This window comes from Heptranchias perlo, chromosome 24, assembly GCF_035084215.1.
Source record: "Heptranchias perlo isolate sHepPer1 chromosome 24, sHepPer1.hap1, whole genome shotgun sequence".
NCBI classification, from domain to species: Eukaryota; Metazoa; Chordata; class Chondrichthyes; order Hexanchiformes; family Hexanchidae; genus Heptranchias; species Heptranchias perlo.
This window is the reverse complement of record NC_090348.1, coordinates 35,850,470-35,877,676: the sequence shown is the minus strand read 5'-3', so window position 1 is coordinate 35,877,676 and position 27,207 is coordinate 35,850,470. Positions and strand designations below refer to the sequence as shown.

The 27,207-nt window shown below is 37.8% G+C and overlaps 2 protein-coding genes across 3 annotated transcripts in view; both read left to right on the top strand.

The window, feature by feature from the left end:
- cdc123 (cell division cycle 123 homolog (S. cerevisiae)) overlaps positions 1 to 27,207 on the top strand; it is a 64,126-nt gene that overhangs the window by 20,892 nt on the left and 16,027 nt on the right. The window contains exons 8-13 of one of the 2 annotated variants that reach the window (XM_068005086.1): positions 767 to 842; positions 935 to 1,057; positions 3,378 to 3,406; positions 4,103 to 4,219; positions 6,297 to 6,434; positions 10,016 to 10,369. In XM_068005086.1, the coding sequence (XP_067861187.1) occupies positions 767 to 842; positions 935 to 1,057; positions 3,378 to 3,406; positions 4,103 to 4,219; positions 6,297 to 6,434; positions 10,016 to 10,057 (525 nt within the window). In that variant the 3' untranslated portion in view covers positions 10,058 to 10,369. Of the gene's footprint in view, positions 1 to 766; positions 843 to 934; positions 1,058 to 3,377; positions 3,407 to 4,102; positions 4,220 to 6,296; positions 6,435 to 10,015; positions 10,370 to 27,207 lie in introns of those variants that run through there. The other variant, XM_068005085.1, reaches the window with a different exon arrangement.
- camk1da (calcium/calmodulin-dependent protein kinase 1Da) overlaps positions 25,738 to 27,207 on the top strand; it is a 354,041-nt gene continuing 352,571 nt past the window's right edge. Inside the window, exon 1 of the mRNA XM_068005083.1 lies at positions 25,738 to 25,910. Coding sequence (XP_067861184.1) covers positions 25,819 to 25,910 — 92 coding nt within the window. The 5' untranslated portion in view covers positions 25,738 to 25,818. The remainder of the gene's footprint in view (positions 25,911 to 27,207) is intronic.

Below are 27,207 nucleotides of genomic sequence, written 5' to 3'. Positions count from 1 at the left end.
AGATTACACAAACTAGGGTTGTATTCCCTGGAATTTAGAAGATTAAGGGGTGATTTGATCGAAATTTTCAAGATATTAAGGGGAACTGATAGGGTAGATAGAGAGAAACTATTTCTGGTGGTTGGGGAGTCTAGGACTAGGGGACATAGCCTAAAAATTAGAGCCAGGACTTTCAGGAGTGAAGTTTGGCAACACTTCTACACGCAAAGGGTAGTGGAACTATGGAACTCTCTTCCGCAAACAGCAGCTGATGCTAGTTCAATTGTTAATTTTAAAAATGAGATTGATAGATTTTTGTTAACCAAAGGTAGTAAGAGATATGGGGCTAAGGCGGGTACATGGAGTTAGGTCACAGATCAGCCATGATCTCATTGGCAGAACAGGTTCAAGGGGCTAAATGGCCTACTCCTGTTCCTATGTTGCACTAGATTTAATTAAATGTGCCAGACTTATTGATCGACCTATTGATTAAAATCAGGACCCCAGGCATTCTGAACTACAGATGGTCAGTTTCAAAATAAGAAAGCTTTTTGAGTTGAGAAATATGCAGTAAATTAGCTGTTGGGGTTGTTTGATGCACACATAGGCATTTTTATCCATCATGTTTGTTTAAGGTCCAATATTTATGACACCTGCTCTATCATAAAACCTTTGCTATGCTTCTAGATTTCCTCTTGTGTGATTTTTCTGAAGTGACTTTTGATTACGCGTGTTCATTTAGCAATGTTACTAAGTTGACATGACTATAATCAAGACTTTTCTTTAGCTTGTTCTCAGGAAATGGTGTGAACTAATTCCTGGAGGGGAGTTCAGATGTTTTGTCAAAGAAAATAAACTGATAGGTACTGTGCTAAAAACAATTGCAACTGTTTAAGTAAGAAATAGCCAACTACTAAGAAACTGACTTAAATTTTCATGCCATTGTTTCTGGCAGGGATTGCACAGAGAGACTACACTCAGTACTATGACCACGTCTGTAACCAAGAAGCCAATATTCTTAGTTCCATAATAGATTTCTTTAGAAATCAAATACAGTATAAATTCTTGGATGAGGATTGTAAGTATCTTTTGTCTTTTTAAAAAAAAAATGCCAAGCTTGTACACATACAGTACCCAGGCTGAAGCAGGATATAGTAGCACTTCATTTATTTCCCTCAGCAGTTCTGGAATCACTTAGTGTACAGTTGCTGCCACTACTATTACCTATATTTTATAAATCTCCATTTATTCTTACAGTATCCATTTAAGTTTTAAATATGTTTTTATTCCTTTTCAAACACACATGCTGTCCAGAAAACAATGTTCATACTAGATATGTACCGATAAGACTGGTTTCAGCAACAGACTCCTCAAGTATAGATTCTGTGTAGTCACTGATGTTCTAATGTGCACACTAAACTTCATATGGAGCTAAAGCTCAAGTAATTTATCAATACTTTCGGAATATAAGATGTGTTAAACTCCTTTTTATAATGTGTGGAATGTCAAAATACTCAATGGAAGAAGAAATTTTTAAGCATAGGAAGGAAGATGCAAGTTTATCTTGTGATTAATCTGATCTGAATCTTTTATTTAACATAGAAAATAGGAGCAGGAGTAGGCCATTCGGCCCTTCGAGCCTGCTCCACCATTCAGTATGATCAAGGCTGATCCTCTTTCTCAATACCATATTCCCACTCTCTCCCATACCCCTTGATGCCTTTTGTGTCTAGAAATCTATCTAGATCCTTCTTAAATATATTCACATATACATTGGACATATTGTATGTTGATTCCCTTCCAATAGTTGGAAAGTGTAAGAAAAATTATTCTATGTAATTTGTTTTTTAATGTACCAGCAATAAATAACTATCAATATAACATAACCGAAACCTTATCGCACTACAGTTAAATGATTGCCTCTCGGTATATGAGCTAATGTGCTCTGGAAATTCACAGTAAAGCCAAACAGTTGACAGCTTACGGGGGGGAGAGAATCAGGCATTGCAGAATGGAGAGGGTAAAACTATTTAGAAGTGGAGTATGAGAAGCAATTAAATTATTCTAATAAATATCTTAGTCTGCTTTGAAATAAAAGGTTAATTTAGATTTTCAATAACCTTTACAAAATCCTACTTATGTAATTACATTATCATGGTCTTTTCTGACTGATCAATGCGGCGTATTACATTGGCAAATGTAGAGTTTTACCAGTGCAGTGCAGCTGTTAGAATACCATCTACAAACTCATGACAAGCCCATGCTGAATAAATTAGCACAGATTTAAGGTCCTTAGGTTAAGATATTCAGTGGCATTCTTAAATTCCAGTTCCTAAAAAAAAAAATAGGTGACATTCACTGATAAAGATGGTGACAATATACCAGTTTCTGTAGGCCAATAATGCATTTGTAGTGTCTCCATTCTTACTTTCTGCAAGTATATTGGAGTAGATGGCATTGTTTCTATTTGTATCCTCTTGTTTCTATTATCTATAATCAGATTCCTAATTGTAAATCCAGGTAGCTTGCAGTGTGAAACCATTTTAACACTTCAGTCACAAAATATGTATATGTGTGTGTATATGTATATGTGTGTATGTATATATAATATGGAATTGATCGATACATATCCATTGTGGGTATAAAAACAAAATGGAAAGTGGTTTTGAGGAATTCACTATTAGACTGATTTCACCAGTTACAGTATTTGGTTTCATATAATCATAGAATGACACTGCACAGAAGGAGGCCTTTCAACCCACTGTGTCTGTCTCAATTCCATTTATTGTGGGCTCAATACAGAATAGCTCACAATTTGGTACTGAATTAATAATTTTGTTCTTTGGGGCCCCAAATTACATCCAGTTTCTTTGGAAAGTGCTTTGAAAGAGTGATCCAATTAGTCCCCCTTCCCTGCCCTTTCCCCAAAGCCCTCTGCCATCTGACTACAAAGAATAGTTCTGGATTTCCTCAAGTTCCAGACCAGTGGTATTAAGTTTCCTAATTATTTTATATTTAACTTTTATGTTAATATTAATTGTCTGCAGAATAAAGTTGTAATTAAATACAAGAAAGCTATCTATCTCTATATCTATAGGGAAGCAGAGAGGTAGAGTTGGTTGGAGCATAGGAGTTTCAGGCTGAGGAGCAAAATTGAGGTGCTACAGGGCTATCATTGGTGAGAGGGTGTAACTACAGTGGACAAGTTTACATAGGCAGTGTATTGAAGTATTATATAACAGTAAAGTAATCCACCACAATCTTGATTTGGGTGTCTATCCACCCTGGAAAGTAACCTCAATCTTTTTATCTAGTATTGTTATGTTCTCACAAATGTATTTTTTGACATTACCTGTGCTTCATAAATCTTATCCAGTATTACGCTTTTCTGTTTACAGTTGTGTTTGATGTATACAGAGACAGTCAGGTATGTAATCTCATCTGAAACGGTAACAATGTCATGTTTTTATTTTTTTCACCTTTTGAGGGTAACCTGCCCCTTTTTGTAACAATATTTTTGCCCTTTTTTGAATTTCCTTCACCAAATCTGGCCAAGTACTGATGAGCTAATTGCAGGCTTCATCCAACGGTGTTTTGAAACTGGCCATTGGAGGCAGAGTTGTTTGGTGCAGAAAGGGAAGGAGAGAGAAAGTGTGGCAGCAGCATTTAAAAAAAAAGCCCTTTTCAAACCTCCAAGTCTATAAATCTCAAACAGAACAAATCAGCACATAAGAAATATATACAAATATGATTGAGTTACCTGGGTTTTGAGGGCCATATTGTACGGTTTGGGGTCCACGTAGTCCTAGAGCTGTGCTACCCATATCATTTTAATGGCCTGACTCTTGCTAAATTGAGTGGTGGTATATTTTGGACCCATGCCCGTACAAACTGTTTGAAGAGCGTCCACACTCAGTTCATGAAGGGCTATTACAGCCAATAAAGAGAGAGGAGACTTTTATTCCATCAATTTGGGCTGGAATAAGGTTCCAGCCATGAAACGATAGATTGTTCATTTGCTGTGCTATTCATTTCTGTCTTTTTAATCTGGTATCTCAAAAGTACTTTTTAAAATTTTTGTCAAAGATTATTTTTTAAACTTTTCCTATAATCTATTTCATAGGGCAAGGTATGGCTTATAGATTTTAACCCATTTGGGGAAGTGACCAACTCCTTGCTTTTTAGCTGGGAGGAACTGACATCTGGTCAGAACATCAGTAAAGGAGACCTTACAGATCCGGTAAGAGTTGTGAATGATTAAGTGAATATTTATTCATGTTATGAATTCTTGATATTGGATATATTTTTGTGAGACTGCTACCCTCTACTTGCAACTCCATCCATAGATCCTAACTTTCACTGATTTGCGGAGCTAACATTTTTTTGTTTGTTGAATATTTATGCTCATCAAAGTCAGGGATATTTGCAATTGGAAATGGAACATATTTCCAGTTGGGCATCCCAGTGCTAGCGTTAAACACTCCAAGTCAGGTATAGCATGGTTTGGTGCAAAGTAAAGCACCCTGTACTCTGCCCAATGACATGTCTCGGCCCCAACCTCAGAAGACTCCATTTCCTGAAGTGAGAAGACAGTGTTCCAGTCCTTCTCTAATGTTGTTTTTCTCAATTGCTGTGCAAAGTTCTAAATGAGATAAAGAATCACTGAATCTAATAACATACAAGTTGACATGAATTCCTATTGCTTCACAGACTAATATGATTTTTAATCTATTCCAATAGAGGATGTGAGATAGATAGATTTCTAGACACAGAAGGCATCGAGGGTATGGGGAGAGAGCGGGAATATGGTATTGAGATAAAGGATCAGCCATGATCATATTGATTGGCGGAGCAGGCTTGAAGGGCCGAATGGCTGCCAGCTCCTATTTTCTATGTTTATATGTCTATGTATATCATTGGTTTAGGAGCTCAAAATCAATGAAAGCACAGATTTAAAAGGTAGAGGAGAAGAACGGGGATATAAAAAGTTTGCAAACTAGAGTTGAGAAAGAAAATGCATCAGGAATTGAAATATTAAGCAAGAAAGGATTGAATAAGATTTTGACAAGAATACAGTGATGGGGTGAAGGGAGGATGCACAAGAGGCTGGAGTCAGGAATTGAGAGTTTGAGAGGGTTGTAGTGCTAAAGAAGGTTATGGAGATGGAGAGGGTCAAAGCCATTGAGGAATTTAAACACGAGGATGAAAAATTGAAATTTGAACAGTGGGCAGTGAGGCCAGGTGTGATAGATGAGTGGGATTTGGTGCAGGATAGGATACAGGCAGCAGAGTTTTAGATGAGCTGAAATTTATGGAGGTGGAGGATGGAAGGCCGGCCAGAAGAGCATTGGAAGAGTCAGATGACAAAAGCATGGGTGAGGGTTTCAGCGATTGATAGGTTGAGGTGGGGCAGGTACTGAGGTAGGGAGGTGGAAGTGGGCAGTCTGTGATGCAGAGGATATTTCCTGATTCGTTCATCTCTAATTCTGGTCTAAAATTGTATTTTCTCTACCATTCACTTATTACTCAACAGTTGTGTAGTAATGCTGGTGTAGTTAAACACTACTTTATTGTTGGAATAATTATTTCTGTATCTACACCTTTGAGTGATACTATTATATTGTTGTTGGTGGTATCACTAATTTTGTGACTGAGGCCTTCCATACTTCCTTTAAAAACTAAGTGTTTCTCATGCATCATGCATCATGACCTGGAGGTAAGTGGGCAAGCTGGATTTTTTTTCCAAAACCAGTTCTTTTTTTTTAAAAAAATGAATAGTTTTTCAACATCAGAATGTGTAGTCAAGCAAACAGCAATAAAAAAATCTGTGAAGAGAATTCAGTGGACAAATAGTCCCTGAACCAATTCCCAGCAACTGATTGGGTGGCAATGATGAAGGCTTTTGAAGGAGGTTAGCCATGTTCTTATATGTGGTTGATGTGTAGTCCAATTCAAGGAGTGAATTCATTCAATTTAAAATTGGGATGGGGTCAAATTCCATATAATAATTATCATTCTTCCTTATTCATCCCCACCCCTTCCATAAACTTCTCAAATATTCCTCTGCTCGAGGGGCATTATATCAATACATGTTGCTTTTTGAAGTCATTTTGCATTCCAGTGAATATCATTGAGTTGTAGTCATTAACTTCATTACTGCACAAGGCCATTAGTCAATTGATTTCAACATGTTTTAGCTGCTGAACTTTTTTTTTCTAATACAAGTTTTGGGAAGAAGAAAAGTTTGGCTTCTTTTGTGTGCTCCATTTTGTCTGTGGCCTTCCTGATTTGATTCAGTGGTTTACTATTACTTCTAGGATTCTCCAGCCTTCCGCTACATAACAAGTGAAATGACCGTACAACCTAGTCCCTACTTAAGCTATCGGCTGCCAAAGGACTTTGTGGACTTGTCGACAGGGGAAGATGCTCATAAATTAATTGATTTTCTTAAACTGGTGAGCAAAATTTTAAACTGTTCAATTGGTTTTGTTTTAACAAAAAGGATAAAACTATAAGTTGAAAAATCTGCAGGATTCTAATTTAATTCTTGTGGTCTGAATAAATGACGGCAGTCAGATCCTTCTCATGTACAGTGAATGAACGGGGAAACTGGCTTGTTATCTGTAATGGTAAGAGTTAAACATTCCTAATCAGAAGGATATGAGTTCAAATTTCAGCACTGAGTATCGTTTGAACTTGAAAACTTTCCTAAGATTTTGTCAGTTCCCAGTAAGGCTGCTAAATGCAGCAATGTGCAGAATTGGATCATGACTTCAGGGAGATGTTAAACTGGTTATGGCCTGCAGAAATACCCCACCAAATGCACAGTGGCATTGAGGGGAACTGAGGAGATATTGTTGGTGCAGATTGTTCCACACTCATGGCCAAAAGAACAAAAATAAAGGGAATCAACAGTGGAAGTTAGCAAAGCGAGAAGAAAAAATAATGTAAAATTGCCAAGAGTTTGTTGTTGAGTCTTATTTCTTCTTTAGAATTCTATTTAATACCTGATCATGCATAGTGGACTCCAAATTGCCAACTTGTAGCAGACTCCAAGAATTTGCACAGCAGACCTGACGTTTGATCTGACAATTTGGCATTAGTAGATGGGAAGTTCAGAATAGAAAATACACTCATTTGTGTGGTGCATGCTCAGAAGAGCAATGTTTAAGGTATCAGGAATTTAATAGTTAAATGCTTTCTTTATTACAAGTTACAAGCAAAGATCTTTTGCTGTAGTTTTTAGTGGGTTCAGTTTAGTGATTTCCAGTTTGACAAACTTTACTTGAAGCAATTATAAAATAAGTATTTAAGTAATAAGCTCCCAGAAGGAAGTCCAGTTAAAGTATGACTTTAGGTTATTGTTTCAGGATTCGTTACAGTATCCTGATAACTTCACGTCCTTTTTTGTCCAGAAAAGGTTGGAATTACCCAATCATTTCGATTTAAGCAATGTAAACACTGCAAAGTGGGATTTTAGTGCTAATGAAAAATGAATTACCAGATAATTAGAATCAAGCAATTTTGAATTAAGAATGGACTGTGTTGTTTGGATGATGTTGATGCTGTTTGTATCTGTTTATGCAGTATCCAAATTAAGTTACAGGTAGAGATGCAAATCGGAAGTGATAATGAAATTAGGGAGGAAGAAAAAAAATTGCATTTTGTGGCCTTGGAATGTGATTGTTTTTTCTTAAATTATCATCTGGTAACGTTTCTTCATGTGTTGTCCCAAATCTGGATGCTTCTTGATTGTTGCAGTTTTATTTCAAATTCTGTTTTGTTGTTCAAATAGTCTTGGAGATAACGTAGCTTGGATCTAACAACTAATGCGCACTATGATTCCCACTATGTGTCAGTGTATTGTGTGATGGAAAATATCAAATTTTAAACCTACTTTGTACAGGCTAGAGCAATCAACCAAATTGTTTCTATAAATTATTTGTATAAATAAATGACATTAGGCTTGTAGTATCCACACTGTTCTTTTTGACAGTCTCTGAGGGTAACAGTTTCTTTAATATTCCCCAAGCAGGGGCAGGAGGTACAGAAGCTAAAAGTTCCAGTTTTAAACCTGAACTGCCATCAGAATTCCAGGGACGACTAATACAGCCAGGGTCAGATTTATACTTCTTGTAATAAGATTCAAGTAAATATGATGAAACTGTACAAGAGCAATACAATGGGTGCATTTGAGATACATTTGCCTCATTATATAACCAGATGAAGCTCACACAAAGCCAGTGAACTCACTTGAAATAGGACAGACTACATTCAGTATAGAATTGGTAATTCATAATGCTATACTGGCCAACCACTGGCATTGGTGGAGGCCTGGAAATAAGTCTATTGCCGACCTGGTCACACCTGCAGGATGTAGGGCTGGGGCGGAATGGGTGATGGAAGAAGAGCTTGTGTGCATGTTTCAAATTTTTAATAAGCTGTAGTCTGAGACCAATTACAAGTGCATAATATTTCACATGACCATCAATATAAATCTAGGCCAAAGGATGCGCAGTGTAGTTTCAAGGCATATGTTTTTAATTAACAAAGGTAACTCACTGAACCATTGGAGAAGGTAGAGATTGAATTAAGAAAACAAGAGTGACCAGTAACTGTCCTATTTAAAAAACACACTGTAGCTAATACTAGGAAAGGGGCAGTCAAAGAAAACCCAAATGGACTGTTATTGGAGTATGTTTGCTGTACTAAGCTAATGACTTATACATTCAAATGTTTTTTGGTGGGGAAGAAAGCAAGCAGGATACACAAGTGCTTACTCCTCGAGTTGCTGTTTCTTTAAAAGTAACAAAAATATTTAGGCTCAGACTTTCCATGTTCTTCAGTAATTGACTCCAGTGCTACTGCGTTACTAGGATATACCTTCTTGCCTAATGAGTAGGAACAAAGATGATGAACAGAGCTGTATATTAGCTAGATGAGTGAATGTTAATATACCATTAGTTATAACTGTATACATAGTCACAAGCTGCTTTATCTATCTTTTTGTGTTCAGAGATTTAACTATAATTCATATACAATTTATTGCATTCAAATTGGGGCACTTCAGCATGCCAACATGCTTGGTCTAGTGATTTATCTTGACGATCAAGTGAAATATTATACACTTGTACGTTTCTAGTAAATGGAAAGTTTTAAATCATATTTACAGTTTTCCTTCACATATTGTTTAGAAATTTGTGATTGAGGATAGAGTACAGATACTGAAATAAAATATTCATTAAAAGCAGTTATATTGACAAAAGAGAAAGTGTTCTGTCAAATAACTGACACCCAGCTTGTAATTCATATCATACATAAAAAGAATAGTCATAAGCAAGGCAAAATAAACTCTTTCTTTTGGGATGGGGAGTGGCATAGCTCCAGTTTGAGTTATTCATTTCCAATCAGATCATGAGGAGGGGGGAAAAATTGGGGGATGGGGGGAGGACTGCCTCCATCTATCTTTTCTCATTAATATCACATCTTACCAGAGAATCCTGGACTGGCATTGGCTGCCATCATGAGGTAAATCTGTTGTAGTTCACTGTAGCAAATAATAGTCTTTGCTTTCAGACACAGAAGGAAAATGGTGAATTTTCTCGAATCACTACATTTGATCATAGTACAGTGATTGTGCTACAAATCATATTGTCTTCCCTGCAGTTCTGACAAAATTAATTGGCTGATTATGAGCAAGTAATCTAGCCTTTTAACTTAAAAAATCCTGCAGTTGTCAGACCATGATGGACTCGCTTGCCTACAGTCCTCTCACAATTTTTTTTAGTCTATAGGAATTACAGGAGCGGAGGCTAAGCACTCCTCCAGCTTACAGGAAAGGAGAAAATCCAAAGAAGTCACCCCAGGCCTTCTAGGCACTTGCTCAAAAATGGTATTAGCAAGTTGACTATCTTCCCTCTCAGTGAGTGAATATTGTGGAGAGGCCTAACAGAGGGGAAAGAAAAATACAATTTGTAAAAAAAAATCCTTTCTCTTAATACTTGTTTATAAATGTTTTTTTTTCCTTCAACATAAGACAAGAAGTCAAGAACCAGAAAGTTCAGATGACGAGGGATAACGGCCCTCCAGTTTACAGCAACAGTCTTCTTGGGATAAATGTAAAGCAAATGAAAGACCAGTTGAATTGACTTTGATGTGAAGTCCATTTGGTGTTCCTTGATACTCACCTTAACAAAGCTTTATATTGACTTGAGTGAATTTGAAAAGTTGCCTAGTTTTATCTAGCAAGAGAGGCTGGTGTAACATTATTGTGAAGATTATGAAGTAAATTGAACAAAATGTGGAATAGTTCTGAAGGATAACCTTTATTGAAAAAGTCTATGAATATGATAGATTTCTGTAAAATTAAATTTTTATAACTTGAAATGAATTCAGTTGTAACTTGTTTTGTTGTAATAAATTGGTGTACTTGACATTTGCTAAATACACAAGGAAAAAGATCTGGCTTGCAGCAGGTTAGGAGACTTCAGTTTGCTCTCAACTAACTTTCCTTTGCTTACGTAACAATGTTTGCTGCACTTCAAAATGTAATTCACTGTATAAAATGCTTTGACATATTTTGCATAGACACCATAATGCAAGTATTATAACCTATGAAAGGGGACGTGCAAAATTGAATCTTTTCAAAGAAATGTGTGCATATTATTCACACTGGTTGACAAATATGAGAAGTATGACTGACTGTATTTGTGTCTGCAAGTGACATTTATATTTTGAAAAATAATGACATTTACACACTTCATACATGGAAATGTATAGTTGAGACAGTCAAAGTTAGGTTAGTTACCAAGAAACACTGTGTGTCATAATATAATTTTCCCTTCAGAATAACTATATTCCAAGTAAAAAAGAACAGATGTGCAAAAAGTTGGAATCCGTACATGATTTGTTCGTACGTTTTTTTTAAGCAAAGATCAATATTGGGAGGTGAGGAATTTCAATACTTGCACTGTTAACCTTAACCATTAAACCATAGCTTATGTGATTTAGCTATACATTCATTTTCTGCTAATGTCTACATAAGAGTCCGGTAACACACAGAAACATTCTGCACTTTAAAATAATTTACTTACTGCTTATATTAGAAACTGAACTTTTAGACGTGATGTAACAGTATGTCATCAGTATTCCTCTTGTAATATACAAAATACTTTGAAACCATACATGTGGTCCTCAAACTCATGATCCCAGCTTTTCCATTTTGGAATGCTTCAACTCTGCCAAAGTGACCCCCTAATGTTTAATTATTAGAATAATCACAGACAATATCTGGAGCAAAAAGACATCTGTACATTGTAGACCCAACTATTTTCAGCATAGCCTGGCCTTCTAATCTTTCACTTTTGATTTAGTATTTGTTCTCCTTCCCTTTCAATATCCTCAGCACATCTTGTCTTCTGTACATAGATGCAACAGATAAGATACTTTTAAAATGAAAGGTAATTCAGTTAGGACCGTAGAGCCTCTCCACCATTTGTAATTCTGAAACAAGGGTAAAAGTCAGATGTAAGGAAAAGAAAAACTGCAGTTTGTTTGGATCGTAGTGGATCTGGATTCAGTGGTGACGGTGGGATAGTTGAACGTTCTGCAGTTTTACTAGAATTCCTTTGGGGCTCTTTATGAAGAGATTTCAGTCAGGAGATGGGGTAAGCAAAATGGTGCCCATGGTGGATTGCATCATGTATGTGAGGAAGAGGCTTGATTGCCCTATGCTTATCCCTTTAGACCATTTCTGAATTTTACATATTCATTGTAGGGTTGGCAAACAGGAATATTTTAATTTAAACCCCTCATTATTCTACAGCTGTCAAAGGCATTTCTCTACATTGACCTATAACTTGAGGATTTGTTTTCAACTTTTCCAATAATCATCAGAAATTCTCACCGTTTTGGAAGAACAAGTTCCATATGAAACACTTGAACTTAAAATGTTTGATCACAATTAAACTGCCTCATACAAGTTTACAACTTTGTTATTGTTCCTATTTGTACTTGAAATTTTTCATCAGTTCATCTTTGCGTCAGATGTGTTTTATAGACCAAGATACATGAATCAACTATTACTTTCAGGGTACTGAAAAATAGAATGCCTCAAACAGATTTAAACTGTATTTTCACATTGAGCCAATGAAGCTAGGAAGAGCAAGGTTTGTTTGTCCTTGAAGGGATTTCCTTGTTTTTCTGGGCCTGACTCCAAAACTAAAAACCATCAAGTAACAATGTTCGTAACCCACTTCTTCAAAGTGCATCTCCCTCATTATATACACTATATCCAAATAGATTAATTAGTTTAAAATGTTGGTTTGGAACCTGCAATGCTTTTATGCCCATTAAAAGATTGATATCAAATTCTTGTGTCACTCCTATCATCTCTGTGGACTAAAACATTGAAACTCCTATGATCTGTAACTTGGAATACAGACTAGTTTTGATAGCTACTTAAAGTCAAATCACTGAGCTGTTACTAGTTATTTCCTTAAGTTGTTATTGCTAAGGATGTTTTACTGAAAATATAATTATTTGTAGATATTTTATGCTAAGCTGATGCTGAGTGCAAACAAGATCTGTACTTGTACCAAAGATAAGTGTAATTTATATAAATTAAGATAGTCCTCTCTAGCTAATATCTGCTGTGTTTTATTGGGAAATACTTGAAGCAGTGATAGTTTTACTTTACACACTCTGAACTGTTTTATATAAAAACAGGAAATTTAAAAATGAAGACTGTTCAAATTTAAATTCTCAAACTAGTGTTTTATTTTGCTTATGCACATACCATCAGTTTCATCCACTTGGGGGAGCTCAGGCTTCAGTATAACTTCTGTCTGCTCACCTTATAGTCCTGTGTTCATTGTTTTGTGCAACAAGAGATGCTGGGTGATCTAGAACAAGCAATGTTTTCTTTCTCCAAATAGAAGGGACAATAGTAAATGCAAATTTAGTTAACTATTAACATTTCCTATGGCGAAATCTGGGAAAGCAAAGTGTGCCATATATTTACAACTTTTTAAGGAGGGAAGCATCTTTAATGGTGCAGTATAATTTAAACAGCAATATGCAGATATTAATCTGGGTTGAAGCTTACCCAATGGTTTATTAACCCATCATCTAAAGAACAGGACTGATTATAAAAGCTATATATTGCAGTGCATATTTTTAAAACTATACATTTACCTGAACACCCTCCTTTTACAAATTGCATAATCTGAGTGCAATGAATAGATTGTTTGCATTACCAGTATTTGCTGTGATAAAAGGGGGGAAAAAAACTAAAGATAATTTGCGATTAGAAAACCCTACAAGTTCCGGCTAATGATGCTTGTTCAGGCAGCATGTTGCTGCACCAATGCATAATAGGGCATGGTTTCACCCCCCGCCCCCCCATGTTTCACTACGCAAATCCCCAATCTTGGATGGCTCGTCAACTAGAGCAAATAGGACAAATCTGAAAGCAACCCCAGAGCCACTCACCTGCACCTACTAACAGCTATTTGCAGAACGATACGAGCACAAACACTTGACCTACTGTTCTGACAACTAAGGGCCTGAACAAGGCTGCAGAAAGTAAAATAACTGGTGGAGGAGAGAGTTGAAAAGGAAGGAATCAACGCTTTATGAATATGCTTGATTAGAAACGTACAGATGTTTAGTATGTCTGCTATAACATTTTGGATTGAATCTTTTCAACACATAAACTAATGAACGCTAAAGCTATTTTGTGGGGGGTGGCAGTAGGAACGTGATCCCATGTTTAGGACAAGTTAGTTGTCACTCAGTTCTACTCAGAAACTGGCATTTTCACTTCCTCAGAGGTTTTAAGCAAAATTACAATGTGCTAATAGTTAAATCATATAGTAAACCTAGAGTCTACTGTGATTGGCTGCACCAAATCATTTGCCCTACCCAAGGCAAATCTTCACCTGAGTGACTTTATCAATGAGTTGAACAAACCTATTAAATCTGTGCTAGTTACCAATTTTCCCTCTCATTTACAGTAATCCTATAGAATAAATATGCTACCATCCCTTTTTACATAATTGAAAGATTGTTTGTTTGTTTGTTTCCAGTATTTTGAAACAGAGGCTGAAATGAAAAATGTGTCTGTAGTTGGAATTCTTAAATAGGTGTTTTGCATAGTTGAGAATCTTGTGTTAATTGTTGTATTCCTTTTCCTTGCGGGCGTACAAGTGAACCTGACATTTCAAGGAATGCCACTTTCTAGTTTTGCTTGTAGGTTCCTTGTAAGCTTCATTTCCACCAGTTTAATTTTTAATTTGCACATACATTGGTTTAAAAGATTAAAATGATTTAGAAGAAAAATGCCTGAAAGCTGATAGAGAAGATGCTTTCCCAAGTGCATTGTCACTGTCCAGGGTTCTGAAACAAAATAATGAAACTACAGCCACTCCATCCAAGTGTTCAACTACACAGCATTCAGTGTTGTATTCAGTTTTTTAGATTTGTTTTATAAATTAGAATGCCTAATATAGTGCAGCCAACTGAAATAAGGATAGATGTCACTCAATTGACAGGGGAGCACAGGAGGGCTTGGAGAAATTATAGTAGGGAACTAGCAGGCAAGTTATACACTATTAAAGAGAGGTTACAGCAGAGAAGGCGGCCATTCGGTCCGTTGAGTCCATGCCGGCTTTATGTAAGAGCAATCCAGCTAGTCCCACTCCCCCACCCTATCCATGTAGCCCTGCAATTTTTTTCCTTTCAAGTACTTATCCAGTTCCCTTTTGAAGGCCATGATTGAATCTGCCTCCACCATCCCCTCGGGCAGTCCATTCCAGATCCTAACCACATGCTGTCTTTTTAAAAAAAAAAAGTTTTTCCTCATGTCACCTTTGATTCTTTTGCCAATCACCTTAAATCTATGTCCTCTGGTTCTTGACCCTTCTGCCAATGGGAACAGTTTCTCTCTATCTATTCTGTCTTGACCCTTCATGATTTTAAATACCTCTATCAAATCTCCTCTCAATCTTCTCTGCTCCAAGGAGAACAACCCCACCTTCTCCAGTCTATCGACGTAACTAAAGTCCCTCTTCCCTGGAATCATTCTAGTAAATCTCTTCTGCACCCTCTCTAAGGCCTTCACATCTTTCCTAAAGTCCGATGCCCAGAACTGGACACAATACTCCAGTTGAGGCCGAACCAATGTTTCATAAAGGTTCATCGTGACTTCCATACTTTTGTACTCTATGCCTCTATTTATAAAGCCCAGGATCCTCTATGCTTTCTTAACTGCTTTCTCAACCTGCCCTGACATCTTCAATGATTTGTGTACGTATACCTCCAGATCTCTCTGTTTCTGTATCCCTTTTAGAATTGTGCCCCCTAGTTTATATTGCCTCTTCTCGTTCTTCCTACCGAAATGTATCACTTCGCATTTTTCTGCATTAAATTTCATCTGCCACGTGTCCGCCCATTCCACCAGCCTGTCTCTATATCCTCTTGAAGTCTATCACTATCCTCCTCATTGTTCACTATAGTGTTGCTGCTGGTATTCTGTGCAGATGTTTGGATTGATACAGAATGCTGCAGGGATTGGCCTGCCAGCAGTTAGAGTGCCAAATTAGCATACTGTCTTGGAAATTGAAATGCATGTAATATTTTGAGCTTTTCTAGGGTGTCAGCTGTGGAGTATAGTGTAACACTAGCATATAAGTACCATCAGCATTTCTAAATTATTGGCTTGGGATTTGAAATAGGCTGGAAAATAACATTTATAACCTGTTTTATGGTAAGTTGGTATACTTCATATTGTAAACTAACAGTGGGTAATATTTTTGACTTTTTTGTTTGCAAGTGTACAGTTAGTGTGTCGGGACATGCCATTGTGTTGTATATATTGTGCAGTAGATATTGATATGCATTTTATATGGCACAGTTTTGCATTTTGGCTGGAGTAGGTTTTTGGGCATTCCTTTCAGGTTTTGTTTATGTTTACTAAAGTGAGGAGGTGAGAACTTCCAAGTCATTGCTGTTCTTTACCTCCCCTCAGCATCTGTGGACTTCCTTTGACTGGGAGGTTATTTTTTCTACTTGATGCTTATAGTGGAGGTGGGGGGAAGGAGGATGTTTGAGTAGGTATCTGTTGGCAGGAATTGTGACCAGATCTTGAGGGCTTTCTCTTGGTTCAGCTTCAGAGGTAACCTTATTACTAATCAGAAATTTCATATGAACACATGAAGCGTTCTTACAATATAATTTGAACTGGGCTATCTTTGGCAGAACCTTGATCCACATTGGAGGGATGGAGGTTTCTGCCTCCAGATCAGTGGGAAATACTGTCAGCCTACATAATATTCTTGTCATTTCAGTGCTCACAAGTTCAAAAGTGTGAAATACAAATTTAATGGGGATCTTCAGTAAGATGATCTGATAACCTACATGTGACCTACACGAACTGAATCTCATCCTTTTCCCATACACTGTTAAGACAGCAAAAGGATTGCATTTGAACACGTGAAGTATTCTCAGCATAATCTCGAGGCTAAAATTACCATCTTCACTCATTATGTTTTGAAGAAATTCTCACAATTTTTAAAACTAATTATCAGATGTTTTCAAATTTGTTCCTCAGATAGATAATGCTTCCAACATGCCAATAGTTTATTTATACAGAGTTGAGTCTTTTTACCCTTGAAAAGTGTAGACTTTGGGGGGGATTTGATTGAGGTATTTAAAATAATGAAGGGAATAGACTCTCTCCTTATGGAATGACTATTTGAACTAGATAGTTTAATGAAAACCAGGGGACATGCGTTTAAATTAAATAAGCAAAGAACTGGGTTAGATGTCAGGAGGTTTTTCTTTCACAGAGGGTCAGTGACCTTTGCAACAAGTTGCCAGCTTGTGCAGTGAGTGGATTCACTGCAAGTGTTCAAAATGGAGCTGGGCAGGTTTCTGGCTGTAGCTGATATTGCTGCATGCGAAAGAGTGGGATGTTAGATAATGCGCCTCGTGGCCATGCGGTTTCCTGGATTCTCTCTCTGATGATCACCCTCGGACAGAGAAGAATTTCCCATGATTTTTATTTTTTAACCCTGATTTTGCCTAGCAGCTTTTTCTTCAATTATTTTTTGCCTCTCCAAAGAGATTACAGGGGTGCTGATGGGTGGGGAATGTTAGAGATCATGATGCCCGATGCAATATGATCATATGGGAGAGGCTCGATGGACCAGCTGGTTGTTTCCTGTCCATTGTTTTCATATGTCCTTTTGTAACTTGCATGAGCACACTTATCAATTACAGTGATAAAACTTGGATTGGACTAAAGCTCAACTCATTTTATCTGCATTAATAACTGCCCTGTTAATTCTTCCAATGTGATGTAACATTGAAAATATCTGCTTGAAAAGGGTATATATGTGTCTAAATTCCCTGGCCTGCAGCCTCATTGTTTATCCAGTTTTGAAAGTATTCCCTCTTTCACTCTGCCTGGCAATGGCTTATGGTGCTGGAATACACTCAACATTTCATTGTCATGTGTTGGGTTTAGAACTCCTTGCTACTTCAAGATGGATGCAGGCTGTTTTCTGATAAAAGAAGCAAGTGAGCTCCACTTTCCTACTGGCTGCCAACAGATGCTCAAAATTAATTCCACTCCATAATTTTCACTATGGTATATTAAAAAAATATTATTTGTGGTCATACTGTTGTGTCAGCGAATTTGGTCATAAGCTGAGCTATCAGGTCAAAACTGAGGAAAATGCATCTAAATTTTCAATATATTAAACTTCTCATGCTGAAAATGCACAATGACAAAAAAAATAAGAATTTTAGTAATTTGCTTTATTTAGTGTACTTTAATTTCCTATTAACCAAACCAAACTGAACCTGACGACTGGAGTTTAATTGTGGAAAGCTATAGAACATTGTTTGTACATTAACATGTTTTTGAAATGAAAATACTTAAATGTAGTTTTTCATCTATAAATCAGTGTCACATATTGCAGGTAGACATTTTACAGCTTGAGACAAGTGTGCTAAATAACAGCTGAATATGGAAGTAATTTTGCTGTAACGTGTTAAATTGTACCTGAAAATCTGAATTCTGACAACTATATTAAAATAGCCAAGGTATGATGTATACACAAGATTGATGCAACTTGATGAGAGCCCCCATACAGCAGAGAACAGACTTTACTGAGAACATGGAAGATTTGGGACTTTTTTTTTGCAAGGACTTGGACATTGTGGGTAAATTAGAATGTTCTCTATCTTATTCTACCATTAAGAAAAAGCATTGTTCACTCCATAGCTGGGTGAACAGAATATTTGTCATTTATACAATTAAATGACAATTAAGCAGACTGAGATATACCAAAGCATCTTTATTACAGGTGCATCATTTCTGGCCAGTTTACTTTTGTTAGTGGATTTAGATTGCACGGAAACTTTTGTACCAGATTTACGTACATCCTCTATCTTGATTTGGGTTTGTTGTTTCCTCCAATATAAGGGAAATTTGCCATTTATGCTTTTTTAACCCCTTTACTTGAAAGATAAGTTCAATTCTGTATTGAGTGAAACTTTTTAAACTCCATTTTAAATATTAATGTTTTTAAAGCTGATTTTGATTCTAAATAGAAAAATAATCAAATTACCAAGAAGAAAGCATTATCTGGTGAAAGTGATAAATCATTAAACACTAAACTAGAAACCCTAAATATACTATTGCTGGTTGACTCCATATTTCTTGCAAATGATATATTTGCTCTCAAGTGACTCTAAACTAAGCAGCTCTGGGCTTTTACATTTTCTTTGCTTGAACTATTATCACAATGTTCTCTATTAACTAAGTAGTGGCGATCTCTGTCTCTTTTATAAATCTGTAGGCTTAATTTTAACACTCTGCCTCTCCACATCTGTTGCAATTGTTAACCCAGTGAGTTCACCTCATTTTCCTGACCAGTGTTGAAATATTTGCCATTGATTGGCTCTCTGGCAAGCTGCAATTTTCTAGAGCACACTCCAGTAATACTGTCTGAATCAACATTTTGATAAATGTGTTTTTTACTTTCATTTTAAAACCACTTTAAACAGAATGTGCCTATTTATAATAGCCACTGGGAACAGTTTCAAAAGGCAACAGATGCAACCAACATTGAAACAGCACAATGATACAATTGCAACTGCATGTATATTAGTTTGAAAGATAAATAAAGAAGGCTCTCTTAAAAGATGCAGCTTTTAATTATTTCATAGGAAATGTACCAGTATCTCTCATACCTTATATACTTTGTAGAAATGGGTATCGAGGTTGTAGAAACATGAAAATTGTGTATTCTATACTTCTAATCACAAATCTATATTGCAATGATGCTAAGAAGGACTTAGGTTTAAGAACATAAGAACATAAGAAATTGGAGCAGGAGTAGGCCAATCGGCCCCTCGAGCCTGCTCCGCCATTCAATAAGATCATGGCTGATCTGATCCCAACCACAAATCTAAAGAACACAAGAAGTCGGAGCAGGACCCGGCCACATAGCCCCTGGGCCCTCTCCGCCACCCACAGGGCATTGACCGATCCGAACTCAGCTTCATGTCCAATTTCCTGCCCGCTCCCCATAACCCCTAATTCCCTTTACTTCTAGGAAACTGTCTATTTCTGTTTTAAATTTATCTAATGATGTAGCTTCCACAGCTTCCTGGGGCAGCAAATTCCACAGACCTACCACCCTCTGAGTGAAGAAGTTTCTCCTCATCTCAGTTTTGAAAGAGCAGCCCCTTATTCTAAGATTATGCCCCCTAGTTCTAGTTTCACCCATCTTTGGGAACATCCTTACTGCATCCACCCGATCAAGACCCTTCACAATCTTATATGTTTCAATAAGATCACCTCTCATTCTTCTGAACTCCAATGAGTAGAGTCCCAATCTACTCAACCTCTCCTCATATGTCCGCCCCCTCATCCCCGGGATTAACCGAGTGAACCTTCTTTGTACTGCCTCGAGAGCAAGTATGTCTTTTCTTAAGTATGGAGACCAAAACTGTATGCAGTATTCCAGGTGCGGTCTCACCAATACCTTATATAACTGCAGCAATACAAACCAGGATAGGCTCCAAATGTGCGTTATTGACTTTCGGTACGACAAAACAACTGACTTGGAATTGATGACATTTGCGAAATGTTGTACAAGTTTGTGGCAAAATCAGATTTCAAACAAATCATCATGGATCAGCAGTATTTTAATTGAGCTGAATTGGAAATATCACTTTTTAACATTTCTTTCCAACTGACTGTGACCATTTATGCTTGGAGGGGCGAAGAGGAGGGGCATTACCTATAATTGCTAGATATTATTTCCTTGAATCTGTTAAATTTCCTTGAACTGTTCTCTCTCATACACCTGAAAAAAAATCCTGCTTTTATTCTTTCAGATATAAATCCTAAACAGGGGGTTGTATGCATATATATTTTTTAAAGTAAGGCTTACAAGGTGTTTTTCTTAATTTCTTCTTAAACAGCTGGGGTTGCTTTACCATGTGCACCTATACAGGTAAGCAGGCAGTCAGTAATGAAGAGAAATTGATCTATTATTGAAGAGCAAATGTACAACACCTCTCTCTGTTCACAACATGCATGATTCCACTGCACAAAACTGCCTATAATTTGGCTATAATTGGCCATCTCCAGTAGAGAGGCCATAAGGATGGCAGGTGTGAGAAATTATGTTGTCAGCCTAATGTAGCACAAATACTTTTGAGGTTGGAGTTAAGATGAATTATTGGGACAGTGTATGCACAGCTTTAACCTACATCTAGCCCAAGTTATGTCTATCCTAAAAAAAGGATTAATGCTGACAGAGTTCAAAAATGAGAAATGTTCCATTTTTAGATTGGTTTTCACTCACCGTCGTGTGACAAAATAATGTATGTATATCTGAACGAAAGGGAAAAATGGAATTATCTAATTTTTATAAAATTGTTTTGCAATGTATTTTTAAAATATATTAAATGTTGTCCTGGCTAACATTTATTCCTCAACCAACATCACTAAAACATTATCTGGTCATTATCACATTGCCGTTTGTGCACAAAATTGGCTGCCGTGTTTCCTACATTATAACCGTGTTCAAAAGGTACTTCATTGGCTGTAAAGCACTTGGGATGTCCTGAGGTCATGAAAGGTATTAAATAAATGCAAGTTCTTTCTTTACATACTTTATCTGACTCGCTCCGATCCAAAATATCAATTTTTCATCCTTTTTATATATTTTACTTTTTAAAAAGTATGGAATAAATACACAGTTTTCATGTTTCTTTAACTGCATTATAGTACCTGTTTCCGCTGAGTGGAAAGAGGTATGAGAGATTCTGGCAGTTCACAATTAACCCCATAACCTTAGTTCATCTCTGAGAACAGGGGAGCTTGATGACCTTACTGTGGAGCAGGTTGTCTACATGTCATGATTTGCAATTTGTATCGGTAACCCATTGTTGTGATCCATGTTCAGTACATACAATACTTAATCTTCAGTTACATAGTGTTAAATATGTTTGTGATTCATTTGAATAATTTGTAAGTATTGTGGTAAACTATTGGTACTGGGATTACAAAAGTATGACCGAGAATGTTATACATCTCAAAAGGTGAAAACTTATCAAAATAACACTGGACTAAATTTATTTTATTTTTAAGTGGAAATGTTTTCATCATTTTTTGGTGCTTCAATAGACAACAAAGATTGATTACGGAAGCTACATCTATTTGGGGAGGTAGGAAAGGGGATCATGATCCAAGGTCACTAAAGTGATGGATGTAGAGAAGTTCTTTGTACTAAGCCAGTACAAGGGAAGAAGACATAACTATAATCCAAGGAATCCTCAGTTTAATGTAATTTATAGGCCAGTTATATTACACATTCAGCATCTACACTGTCTAGTGTTACATTGGTATGAAGTTTCCTGAATTAAATTTAGGTAGGTGGTGTGAAACCACATGGAGGAGACATTGTTATGCAGGCTGTGGAATTGTTTTTTAAAACCTCATGTTTAATCATACCTTTTCAGCTTCTTGCCGGGTGAATTGAGTGGGCAGAATGCACTTTTCTCATTCATATCATCTGAAGTTTGTATTAGGTAGTCAAGGCCACTGACTGAATCAAATCAAATTCTATTGTTTTTACAGTGAGTTTCAGCACCTGTACTGTTCTGGACATAAGTATTCTGTCTTTTTTTCTGTAAAAGCAGCAAATCAGTGGCATAGCCAATAGTGGTTTAGGAACATACAACAAAATAAAGGTTGGATGCACTCCATGGTACGATATAATGGTCCTGTCCTTCTAAAATATGATTTGACTTAATGCAAGCAAAATGTTTCCTTTTCTTTAGGTTTCCTGTACCGACTCTATTTTCTGCAACAACTTGCTTCTCGACCACTTGGTAATTGACCACTAGGAGGTGAACAGAAAGATAACTTGCCTCAGTGTTTCCGGCCTGCAGGAAACATCTAACCTTCACTTGTGCTCTCCCTTATAACAACCCAGCTAAGATTTAAAAACCATATGAGGAAGTGCAGCCATCTGCTCATGGTGCACTGTGTTGTGCCATCCTGAGCAGTAGCACAACAAAAACTGTAAACTACACCAGAATTGGCCCCAATGTTAGTATAATTTGTTCTCATTGTTTCAGCTGAAGGCCTTTTGACCAATTTGATCTCATATTTCCAGAATAGCCACCCTCCTGTTTTCCCATGAGAGCAATTTGTTATTTCTTCGATCACCCTTAATAAAGAAATACTTTCTGCTATCTGACATAAAATTGTCCTTCAAAAGTGTGAAATCTGGACCTGGAAGTGACCATTGGCCCATCAAACTGGCTCCATTCAGAGTCCACTCTTGATCACTGCTTTCCTTCCTCTGGAAAGAAAAATAAGCAATGTTATTAATTTCTCTACTTAAAGGTGTCAATAGACTTAAAATCACTACCTGCTCTGGAAGTCTGTTCCAACATGTTGATTATCCCATCATGGTATCATAGTATGGTACAGCACAGAAGGTGGCCATTCAGTCCATCGTGCCTGTGCTGGCTCTTTGAAAGAGCTATCCAATTAGTCTCACCACCACCCCCCCCCCCCACCCCACCCCCTGCTCTTTCCCCATAGCCCTGTAAATTTTCTCCCTTCAAGTATTTATCCAATTCCCTTTTTGAAAGTTACTATTGAATCTGCTTCCTCCACCCTTTCAGGCAGTGCATTTCAGATCATAACAACTCACTGCATAAAAAATGTTTCCTTATGTCGCCTCTGGTTCTTTTGCTGATCACCTTAAATCTGCGTCCTCTGGTTACCGACCCTTCTGCCACTGGAAACAGTTTCTCCTTATTTAGTTTATTTAAACCCTTCATGATTTTGAACATCTCTATCACATCTTCTCTTCACCGTCCCTGCTCTAAGGAGAACAACCCCAGCTTCTCCTGTCTCTCCACATAACTGAAGTCCCTCATCCTTCGTACCATTCCAGTAAATCTTTTTTTTATTCATTCATGGGATGTGGGCCAGCATTTATTGCCCATCCCTAATTGCCCTTGAGAAGGTGGTGGTGAGCCGCCTTCTTGAACCCACTGCAGTCCGTGCGGTGAAGGTTCTCCCACAGTGCTGTTAGGTAGGGAGTTCCAGGATTTTGACCCATTGATTATGAAGGAACAGTGATATATTTCCAAGTCAGGATGGTGTGTGACTAGGAGGGGTATGTGCAGGTGGTGTTCCCATGTGCCTGCTGCCCTTGTCCTTCTAGGTGGTGGAGGTCGCAGGTTTGGGAGGTGCTGTCAAAGAAGCCTTAGTGAGTTGCTGCAGTGCATCTTGTAGATGATACACACTGTAGCCACTGTGTGCCGGTGGTGGAGGGAGTGAATGTTTAAGGTGGTGGATGGGGTGCCAGTCAAGAGGGCTGCTTTGTCCTAGATGGTGTTGAGCTTCTTGCATGGTGTTGGAGCTGCACTCATCCATTCAAGTGTAGAGTATTCCATCACACACCTAACTTGTGCCTTGTAGATGGTGGAAAAGCTTTGGGGAGTCAGGAGGTGAGTCACTCGCCGCAGAATACCCAGTCTCTGACCTGTTCTTGTAGCCACAATATTTATGCGGCTGGTCCAGTTAAGTTTCTGGTCAATGGTGACCCCCAGGATGTTGATGGTGGGGGATTCGGCGATGGCAATGCCATTGAATGTCAAGGGGCGGTGGTTAGACTCTCTCTTGTTGGAGATGGTCATTGCCTGGCACTTGTCTGGTGTAAATGTTACTTGCCACTTATCAGCCCAAGCCTGGATGTTGTCCAGGTCTTGCTGCATGTGGGCACAGACTGCTCCATTATCTGAGGGATTGTGAATGGAACTGAACACTGTGCAATCATCAGCAAACACCCCAATTTCTGACCTTATGATGGAGGAAAGGTCATTGATGAAGCAGCTGAAGATGGTTGGGCCTAGGACACTGCCCTGAGGAACTCCTGCAGCAATGTCCTGGGGCTGAGATGGTTGGCCTCTTCTGTACCCTCTCTAAGGCTTTGACATTCTTCCTGAAGTGTGGTGCCCAGAATTGAATACAATACTCCAGCTGAAGCCTAATCAGTGTTTTATAAAGGTTTAGCAGCCTGTGGGGATTTTTTTTTACTTCTAATAGCTATCCATGTTTGAGACTTGTGAATGTTGTACTTGTGTCCTCTGGAGCTTTATTCATTGTCCAAGTCAAATAGCTTACTTATGTATTTCATTTTGAAGGACTAATATTTATCAGTATTTCTGAAGTTTTTTTCCTCTAGTAAAAGTGCGTTTAGACACTTGAATCTTGCATTATAATTTAGTGTGGGTACAATTCAAGTATGGCTCTTCCGCCTGTTGTGTTGTGGTTTCATTAAAGGTCAGATCATTCAAAGTATTGAAGCCAGTAAAGGCTAGGGGGAAAAAAACCCATTGATTACGAAAAGGCATAAATGGGGGCGGTTAATAAAAAAAACTGTTTAAGAAGTAAAAAATCTAAAAGTTCTTGCTGACTCCGGAAACTGAACAAAAAAAAAACCGCAATATATTTGAACTTCAATAAGAGTTTAGACGTTTAAAAAAAAATACTGTTATAAAGTCAGAGCCTTGTCGTGGGCTAAGTGACTGTATGGGTAGTGACACTCTCTTAATGTGTTAGAGAGGGGGGGTGGGGGGGAAGAAGGAACGATTTCAGCACTGGCTACTTCCCCAGCCTATCAGTCACTAATGCATATTGCATTGGAGAGACCTGCCGCGGTCGGTGGAGTCCCACTCGTTTGGCGCAATGCGAATTAGCGTCAGTCAGTCTGTGCTGTCAGAGCGGAGACTTAACTCGGCTCAACCGGACCAGTGAGTCCCTCCCTCCCTCCCTCCCTCCCCAACGCTGAGCTTCCTCCTGGTCTCTTCAGTCTCCAGGCGCTCGTGTCGCAATATTTCCCACACCCTCCACCTCCTTAGCGATTTACATAGTAATTCTGGGGCTTTTTTCTGTTGTAAATGAAGAAACCTTACCCTCCCCTCCCTTTTTTTATTGTTTGTTGCTCCAATTGCAATTTGCAGCCCGTGTCAAGACGCCTTAAGAATATAACCCGTTTGAATTGAAAAGAAGGGGCGGCGACTGGAAAGAGAGAGAGAGAGAGAGCAAACAAATAAATAAATAAATATACAAGACGCTTCATTGTGACAGCGTCCCCCGAGTTTGAGGAAACCAGGAAGTGTCCGTGTGAAAAAGGGAGACGAGGGAGAGAAGGAAGCGGAAAAAAAAAGACTTTCTTATCTGATTCAAATTGTTTAGTTTATATATATATTTTTTGTTTTGGGGGGAGTGCGATGGCGCGAGAGAACGAAGAGAGCAGTATGTCCTGGAAAAAGCAAGCGGACGACATTAAGAAGGTTTTCGAATTCAAGGAAATCCTAGGGACGTAAGTACCGCAGAGAAGGCTGCAGATTAGGGATAAAGCAGCACTCAATAGTTTCATCGTGTAATTTTTATATCAGATTAGAAAAAAAATCTGCATTGTATAAATGTGACATTTTTTATTTGTCCACCTCAGTCCTCTATATGTAGCGAAATGAAAATGTGATTAATACCCAGCTGTCAATGTTTGATTGGACTAACGTGTTACTCTGTGTAAAACGTGCAGCAGTAACAATGTGAGTTATACCTCACTATCTCTCAGGAAATATGCATCAGAAATTGTGATTTAAAAAAAATATATAAAGTTTGGCTTTCCATTTTGCCTAATGGTTACTGCCATTTAAACGACCTTAGGATTGTTCCAGAACTGCAGAACAATAAGGGGTTTGCATCCTAGAGTTATTGCACTGGGACATATTGTTAACTTGTTCGATAGAATTGTAGATGTAATTGGTTTTGCATTCACCTCGCTATTGGACGTGCAAGAGTTTCAATATGATGTGAATATCACTGCAGAATGTTAGTTAATATTGGTCCTACTGTATTACGGGTTGTCTCGAGATAGTTTCAGAAATAGCCCTGTTGTTACCGTGCATTTGGGTTTAAATATTAGCTTGGGGCTGGAGACGAGAGCTGTGATCTATAATGTCTTACAGCCTAATGAAAAAACAAAACACAAAGCTGGTTGACAATCAACAAGCAAGTCATGCGCACGGAGAGATTAAGTATCTAGATTAGTCGCTGTAATTTTAGCGTTATGCTACTGCGCTTACTACGTGTCTATTGGTTTGACCACAGTAACTACAATGTTATGAACAAACACAGGAAAAGTGAGTAATATCTGTATCCGCTGAACGTTTTATACCTGCTGCTTCCCCAAAAAACCCCACAACATGATCTGAAGTTGTTTGTCTTAATGAATTACTTACTCAGTTTGTAGTCTTAAGTGTGATCATACATATAGAAGATTGTGGAGATAAGCAGCGTTAATATTTTGAAGTGTTTTGCAACAGTTCTTTTAGTTCCAAAGTTGTATTTGGAGGTATTGCAAGAAGGGACATTTGAAGCTGAAACAAGCTTCATAAGTTATCATAAAATAGACCAGTCACGAATTCAGACGGGTACCGTTGTTTATCAAATGAGACTGTGCGGCATTATACTTGGTTACTTGCCTACTTAAATCCTACCCACTTCACTGTGTCTTGCAGTGATGGGATTTCATTTGAAAATGTAATCTGAATTTCTAACTACCCAGAGCACTTCTGTAACAGAGAGGCGCATGGCTGCCTTTAGGCAAGGGC